General features: G+C 50.8%; 1 protein-coding gene across 1 annotated transcript in view; it reads left to right on the forward strand.

Annotated features, from left to right (window-relative positions):
- Positions 1 to 991: 991 nt before the first annotated feature.
- The window catches only part of CHDH (choline dehydrogenase), a 9,637-nt gene continuing 2,308 nt past the window's right edge, over positions 992 to 8,320 (forward strand). The window contains exons 1-5 of the mRNA XM_006892288.1: positions 992 to 1,661; positions 2,401 to 2,552; positions 3,409 to 3,538; positions 4,379 to 4,513; positions 7,793 to 7,935. Coding sequence (XP_006892350.1) covers positions 992 to 1,661; positions 2,401 to 2,552; positions 3,409 to 3,538; positions 4,379 to 4,513; positions 7,793 to 7,935 — 1,230 coding nt within the window. The remainder of the gene's footprint in view (positions 1,662 to 2,400; positions 2,553 to 3,408; positions 3,539 to 4,378; positions 4,514 to 7,792; positions 7,936 to 8,320) is intronic.

Consider the following 8,320-nt stretch of genomic DNA (forward strand, 5'->3'; position numbering starts at 1 on the left):
ATTCATAGCTAATACAGATTCAGTCTTTTATTTCTGGTTTTATAGCATCTAGTTCTTTGCTAAAATTACTTGTTCAAGATGCGGTACTAGATCTTTTGAAATACTTACTGCTCATTCATTGCCACTGAATTGGAACTGACCCTCCAGTGGATTTTCTGAGGCAGTCAATTGCATGGGAGGAGACTGTCCATCCTTCTCCATAGGATTTGGTGGTGAATTTGAACATGCAGAGAAGTGACATCTTCAGGTTAGCAGTGCAACTCACTGTGGACTGTGCACCAGCGTTCCCTTTTGAAGCACACATTCTTGATTAAAGTTTTGATAGTTCTTGTGAGTTACCACTGACTCCTTTGTCTCGACGGTAATTCATCCCATTTTCTTGCTTGTGTGTCTTCTGATTTTTATTGACTGCTGTACTGTGTGTGTAAAAGGATAGCAGAGATGGAGGTGAAAAGTATGATCTACTTTTTTGAAAAACATCATGTGTTCTATTCTGTCCCGTCATTATTGCACTGAGCCAGCCCAAGGGAGCTTGGTGGCCTAGTGGGTGAGTAATTGCACTGCCAACCCAGGAAGCATTGGTTCAAATCCACCAGGTGCACTGTGTGAGAAAGATGGGCAGTCTTCCTGAAAGATACAGGGACAGCAATGAATTTTTGAGGGAGTCAGTCCAACAAGATTTGGTGGCAGTGTCTATCTCCTGGTTCCTCAGCTCTAACTGTACATCTGGTGAAGGTCTGTGTCAAACTCCTGCTCATACCTTTGTCCCTTCCCAGTTCTCAGGGTGGGACCACACAGGATACATCTGCCTATCCCAGCACCCCCAGCCCAGGGTCGGGGAGGGGACTGCAAGTGTGCAGCTGATCTCTGCAGCTCCATGTGTTCTGGACGGACTCGTGCTGAGTTTGGATTTTCAAAGCTCTTCTTCCTGTTTTAGGACGAGTGAGTCATCCCAGCACCCTCCTTGGAAGGCAGACCTGGGGCTGGAAGCATGTGGGGCATCCTGCGGAGCTCGAGGCTGGCGTGCGCGGGCCCTTGGCGGACTCTGGCCAGCGTGGCCTCCAGGAGCGGTGACGAGTACAGCTACGTGGTGGTGGGTGCAGGCTCTGCAGGCTGCGTGCTGGCCAGCCGCCTCTCCGAGGACCCCAGTGAGCGGGTGCTGCTGCTGGAGGCTGGGCCCAAGGACGTGTACGCGGGCAGCAAGCGGCTCCTGTGGAAGATCCACATGCCCGCGGCCCTGGTGGCCAATCTGTGCGACGACAAGTACAACTGGTGCTACCACACGGAGCCGCAGGCGGGCCTGGACGGCCGGGTGCTGTACTGGCCGCGTGGCCGCGTCTGGGGCGGCTCGTCGTCGCTCAATGCCATGGTCTACATCAGGGGGCATGCCGAGGACTACAACCGCTGGCAGCGCCAGGGCGCCGCGAACTGGGACTACGCGCACTGCCTGCCCTACTTCCGTAAGGCACAGGGCCACGAGCTGGGCGCCAGCAGGTACCGTGGTGGCCAGGGGCCCCTGCGCGTCACCCGGGGCAAGAGCAACCACCCTCTGCATCAGGCTTTCCTGGAGGCGGCACAGCAGGCCGGCTACCCGTTCACTGAGGACATGAACGGCTTCCAGCAGGAAGGCTTTGGCTGGATGGACATGACCATCCACGAAGGTAGGGTACATACCCCCCCCCCCAAATCGGCCTGGTTCCAGTCCCAGCATGATCAGTAGGAAGGACAGCATGGTGTTGTTAAATTAGGTAGAGGGGATATGCACCCCATCCATGCCCCAGAATACGGACCACGCCAATGAGCAATGGTGGGTGGTGACATCCTGGGACTTCTAGGACATAATGGTTCCATCTTTGGCGAAAGAGTCCAAAGTCCTATAGAAACACAGATGGGGCTCAGGAGGAGAGAGGGAAGACTGGGGCATACCCAGGCCTCCCTGCTGCCTCTTCTCCCCGCCCTGGGTTATTTACTGTGATTTGGGTGGCACATCTGTGTGTCAGCTGCTCTCTGTGGTCCTGGTGGAGGTGACCTTTTCCTACCAGCATCCTGTTGACCCACCAGATGGGGGGGAGCAGGGTATTTTGGTCTCACTTTGAAATCAAAATTTTCATGGTTTTCAAACCCAAGCCCGTTGCCTGCATGTCAGTTCCAACTCACAGCAACCCTATAGGACAGAGAACTGCGTCACAGGGTTTCCAAGGCAGTAAATCCTTCCTAAAGCAGACTGGTGCTGGAGGAGCAACTGGTGGGTTCAAACCTCCAGTCTTTGAGTTAGCAGCCACATGCTTTAACCACAGTGCTGTGACTCTTCCTCTTGTTCGAGGCCCTTTCACCCTGTAATCTGGCCCAGGTGTCAGGAGATTGCAGGGAGCCGCACCTGATCTCTGCTCTGTCCTGCAGGCAAGCGCTGGAGTACAGCCTGCGCCTACCTGCATCCTGCGCTGAGCCGCCCCAACCTGAAGGCCGAGGTCAGGACGCTGGTGAGCAGGGTGCTGTTTGAAGGCACCCGTGCTGTGGGCGTGGAGTATATCAGGAATGGCCAGAGCCACAGGGTAAGTGTGTCACAGCTTCCAGGAGGGGTGACAGCTCAGACACCAGGAAATGAGGGGACACTGTTCCCAGGGGAGATGCTCATGGGAGCACATGGTCCCTCATCCTGTGCAGGTTCTTGTACCTGTCCTGTGTCGAGGCAGGAGCAGCTGGCAGCAGTGGCGTGCAGAGCTGTCTTAAGACCTCATGAGAGACTACGCTAGGAGGTCAGGAAGCCCCTAGTCTAGGGGTCAGTCTGTGGTAGTCAGGCTCCCACTTTGAGTGTCCCCCATGAGCCACCATCTGCCAGCCCCAGAACAGTGCCCACTGTGAATCCTGCCCCCTTCAGGGCTCTGGCTGAGCAGAAATATACACGTTTACATTTTCAGAGGTTGTAGAAGCCATGAGCCGTGCTGCTTCCACTGAGCTCTGTGTTGGCATCACCACGGTTAGCTCACTCTTGACGGAAGTCACTCATTTAAGTGCCTGTTTTCATTGACCTCATTTAAGCTCTGTAAGCCTGTCCTGAGGACCAGCTTTACCATCTGGCTGTTGCAGAATAGATGAGACTATCCTTTATGCTCACAGTCCAAGCTGCATGCACAGACTGCCCTCAGATCTCCACACTGTGAGTGTCCTTGGCCTCATCCGGGGACTTGTGGGCTCAGATCTCGGCTTCATCACTGCCGTCATGCCTGGCTGCCCCCAGGTACCTCTGCTGCAGTCCTTCACTGCACAGCTACCCTTGTGTGGTCTGGCTGGCCGGCTAGGGCTGGCCCCCTGGTCCGTCAGCAGAGAACAGTTATTTGGAGAAAGCAGTGGGAACATGTGCATCCCTGGCCACCCTGTGACCCGGCGGCCTGCTGTGTGTCCTTCCAGGCTTATGCCAGCAAGGAGGTGATTCTGAGTGGAGGCGCCATCAACTCTCCACAGCTGCTCATGCTCTCAGGTGTGGGGAACGCAGACGACCTCAAGAAACTGGGCATCCCCGTGGTGTGCCACCTTCCAGGTGAGCCCCCTCCCTGCATGGCTGTGCAGAGGAGTTGGCTGCCTCACAACTCAATGCCTTCAAGTCAGAACTGACTCCTAGCTGAGCTCCCACTGAGCTATCAAGGATGGAAATTTCATGGGGTGCAACTGCTCATCCTTCTCCCTCAGAGCTAATGGTGGGTTCGAACGGCCAGAGAGGTATGGCCTTTGGGCCAGTGCACCTCCCTGTGAGTGGCCAGCCCTGCTCAATGAAATGATTACTTTAGCTTTATGAGCAGAGAGTGAGGAGCAGAGTCGTTTTCCTGGGGGCTAGCACACTTTTCTCAAGAGTCCGAGGTCACCCATACATTTCTGGACACCTCACCCCAGACCCCCAGCTTCATTTCCCCATCCTCCCTCCCTTGGCCATCACACCCCTCAGAGGAGAGGACCCCCTGCACTGTCGTGGGCATGTCTCACTAGGGGGCTCTGTTGCAGAGGGGTCCATGCACCCTCTGTACAGGACTCTTACAGCCCTGCCTTTGAAGAAGCCAACTCATTGCTCTGGGGGCAGCTTTACACACTGTGACGGTTTCCCCAAGCCAACAGCCAGCTGACGGACTGCCCGAGGGCCTGGCTCCAGCTCCGAGGGCTGGGTCTTTTCTCTTGTGGGATCCATCAGGAGAGGTCTGTACCATCTAGGATGGTGCCCGGCACATGTGCCCTTGAGCATGGACGAGGTCATGCGGGGCCTGCATCCCTTGATCCAGGTTGTAAGCAGGAGCTGGCTGGTTACAGGGTGGGGGAGAGTATTTTAGAAACAGGAGGATGTGCAAAAGTCTGCTCCTTGGGAGCTTCTCCATCTCCTCTCTCATTTCAGGAGTTGGCCAGAACCTCCAGGACCACCTGGAATTGTATATTCAGCAAGAGTGCACCCGGCCCATCACCCTCCACTCAGCACAGAAGCCCTTGCGGAAAGTCCAGATTGGCCTGGAGTGGCTCTGGAAGTTCACAGGTGGGAAAGGTCATTGGTCGAAATGGTCTGTGGGTAGCTCAGCCTTCTTGCTACCATATGGAGCAAGGACTCAGTCCTCAGGGTTCTGGGTTCTAAATGGAGCTATGCCATTGTCTCACTGTCTACATCCATTCTCTCAGCCTCAGTTTTCTCTTCTGCAAAATGGGAACATATAGCTCCTGCCCACCAGGCTGGCATGGGGAGTGGCATACACAGTGCCCAGAATGAGAGTCCTCAGCCACTCGTCATCTTCCCAGATGGACAGGAAACCACCTAGGGTCCAAAGTCCCAGGGCAAAGGGCATAGAGGGAATGTTCTCAGTGCTGGACTACACAATGAGTGCTCATTTAAAAAACATTTTTAGCTTGTCTTTGAGCTGAATCTCTAAGTTTTGACATTGGCCACAACAAAACAGGACTTTGAAATGGTATTAATTCATTCAGTATATATTTCTTGCACAGCTACTGTGTGCAGTGGAGCATGCGAGGTGATGGACAAGGCCATCAATGTACTGTCAAGTCAGAGCCAACTTTTAGTTGACCTCCAGCAGGTGTTTAGAGGAAGTACATCCCACAGGAGGAGACTGTCCATCTTTCTCTCCTGGAGCAGCTGGTAGAATTGAACCCCCTGCACCAGAGCTCCTTTTTAGGATATTGTTGTTATGTGCCATTGAGTCAAGCATAACTCGTAATGATCCTAGGAACAGCAGATCTGAACCCTGTCCTGTGACATCTTCATCATTCTGACTTTCTACTTTTCTAAGCATAATGTCGTTCCCCCAACATGGCCAAAGTATGTGAGATGAAACACTGCCATCCTTGCTTCTAAGGAGCACTCACGCTGCATTTCCTCCAAGACCTAGCTGCTTGTTTGTTTGTTTTTCCCGGTAGTCCATGGGATGTTCAGTACTCTTCTCCATCACCACAACTCAAAGACATTGATCTTTTTTTGTCATCCTTATTTACTGTTCAGCTCTCAGATGCTTAGCAAGTGATTAAAAAGATCATGGTCTTAATCAGGTGCACCATAGTCTTTAGACTGACATCATTGCTCCTCAGTACTCTGAGGAAAAGGACTCTGACAGCAGACTTTCTCATTTGCAACACTTTTTGGTTTCTTGACTGCTGATGTCAAGCGTGTTGACTCTGGATCCCAGTAAGACGAAATCATTGACAGTTTTAGTCTTTTCTCCATCTATCATGGCATTATTAGCCCAGTGGTGGTGATTTTTATCTTCTTGATGTTGAGATGTAGTCCATATTGAAGTCTTTGATACTCTACAGCAAGGTTTCAAGTTCTCCTGGCTTTGAGCAGACAAGATTATATTGTCTGCATAAAGCAGGTTGTCGATGAATCTTTCTTTGATCTTGATGCCACATTCTTCTTCACAGAGCTCAGGTTCTTGAATGATTTGATCAGCATACAGATCATATAGGTACAAAGAAAAGATACAGTCCTGGCGCACTCTTTTCTGGGTTTGTAAATGATTGTTTACAAAAAGTGATGTCTTGTTCTATTTGGATAACAGCTTCTTCATCTCATATGGCATAATTTCATGTAAGCATAAGTTTGTAAGAGCATAATTCAATGTTCTGGAATTTCCATTCTTAATCTTAGCCATAGTTTCTTAGGATCCACAGTCAAGTGCCTCTGCATGGTCAAGAAAACACAAGTAAGCATTCTTTAGATATTCTCTGAAGATATTCTCTGCTTTTTGTTAAGATTCATCTGACATCTGCAGTGATATTCTGGGTGCCATGCTTTTTCTAAAACCACCCTGAATTTCTGGCAGTGTACTGTTCCAGCCATTTTGGATGATCTTAAGCAATCTTTTGCTTGCATATGGTATTAATGATATTGTTCTCCATTCTGTTGGATCACCCACCTTGGGATTGGGAACAAATATGGATCTCTTCCTGTCAGTTGTCCAGGTAGCTGTCTTCCAAATTTCCTGGCATATATTAGTGAGCAGGTCCAGGGTAGTATCTTTTAGTGGAAACATGTCAATTGGTATCCCATTGATTCCTGGGCCTTACTTGTTTGCCAGTGCCTTCAATGCCACTTAAACGTCTTCCTTCATCCCCATTGGCTCTTGTTCACATGGTACTTCCTGAGATATTTCAGTGTCACTTCTTTTTTGGTACATTGATTCTGTATATTCCCTCCATCTTCCTTGGATGCCTCCTGGATCAATCCTGATTTTTCCCATTTGTAGCATCACTTAGGAAGGCAGTAGAGCTTTGGCCACAGGTGTTCATTGCTCCACCAACCCCATCTATAACCCATGGTGCCAAGTGAGCCAGCTGAGGGAAGAGGACTGGGTCTGAGCACAGGAAGAGGAGGAAAATCAATGACACTTGGCCCTTCCCAAGCCACTCTGACCCTGTTGTCTGCTTTGCTGTCTCAGGATTTTCTAGCTAAAAAGAACCAGTGAGGGATTTCTCCTTGTCACACTTTATAAAAAAGAAATTGGTGGTTTCACTCTGAACCACCCTGAGATCTCCCACCCCAGACACTCTTCCATTTCTTTCTGTCAGTATATATGGAGAGGGAGCTCTGGTGGCACGGTGGTAAGGAATTGCACTGCCAGTTCAGAGGCACGCAGTTTGAATCCACCAGCTGCTCTGTGGGAGAAGCCTGAGCAGTCTCCTTATGTGCGATTTACTGTCTCTAAAACCCACTGGAGGTCAGCTATGGGTTCTGATTTGAGTACGTGGCACTCTCATGGCACAGTGGTTAAGGGCTTGGCTACATTAATCCAAAGGTCAGTGGTCTGAATTCACTACTGTGTCTTGAAATAAGATGTGGCAATGTGTTTCCATAAAGATCATAGCCTTGGGCAGCTCTGCTATGTCCTTTTGGGTCACGGTGAGTTGGAACTAACTTGATGGCAACAGGTTTAAAGTTGGGTGGTGGTTTGTATAATTTTTTTATATACGTGGAGAGAGATTGTTTGACTTCAAGGAATTGGCTGGTGTGATAATGAGGGGCTGGTTACAGAATCAGTGGGTCTGGTGACAGGCTGCGAATCCCTAAAGGCTTAGCTGTGGGATCTTAGATTAAGGAGCAGCAGGAGTACAGAGTAGTAGACTATCTATAGTCTGAAGACCGACCACGCCCTAGGGAATTCCCTTTTCAGAAGACTGACTGTCTCCCACTATCTGTCATTATGGAAGATAATTACACTACTAGTTCCCCTCCTACTACTGCATTATGGAGTAGTGACCATTGTTTGGCCCCTGTGAACCAAGCTGACACTTGTCCTCCTTTGGTCCTCAGGGGATGGCGCCACGGCCCATCTAGAAACAGGTGGGTTCATCCGGAGCCAGCCTGGGGTCCCTCACCCAGACATCCAGTTCCACTTCCTACCTTCCCAGGTGATTGACCACGGGAGAGTCCCCACCCAGCAGGAAGCTTACCAGGTGAGAGGCGTCAGCCTTCAACTCCACAGCGTCCTTCCTCCTCACTGGTCTGTCGGGGAAGATGTTCTTGTCCTCGTAGCAGGCAGCACTCTCCCCCTTCACAGAGCCTTCAGTGTGGTGGGCATGCAGCCTGTCCCCTGCCTTCCAGCTGCTCCCTGTGTCTGGGTGGTGGGCAGGGGTGGGAAGGTCAGGTAGAAGCCTGGCCCAGATATTCTGGGTCCTGAGCACCTTGAGGGGCAGACTCTGCCCCAGGCTGCCAGCCCCGAAGATTTTATTTTATTTTTATTATTAAATTTTATTAGTTTTAATGAACATTTACAGGGATTTTGGGTTTTCATTCCTTCATTGCTGCACCATTCTCTCTACCCTCCTCCCCAGTTTGTTC

The sequence above is a fragment of the Elephantulus edwardii genome, unplaced genomic scaffold, assembly GCF_000299155.1.
Source record: "Elephantulus edwardii isolate Elephantulus edwardi_28Jun2011 unplaced genomic scaffold, EleEdw1.0 scaffold00113, whole genome shotgun sequence".
Taxonomy (NCBI): domain Eukaryota; kingdom Metazoa; phylum Chordata; class Mammalia; order Macroscelidea; family Macroscelididae; genus Elephantulus; species Elephantulus edwardii.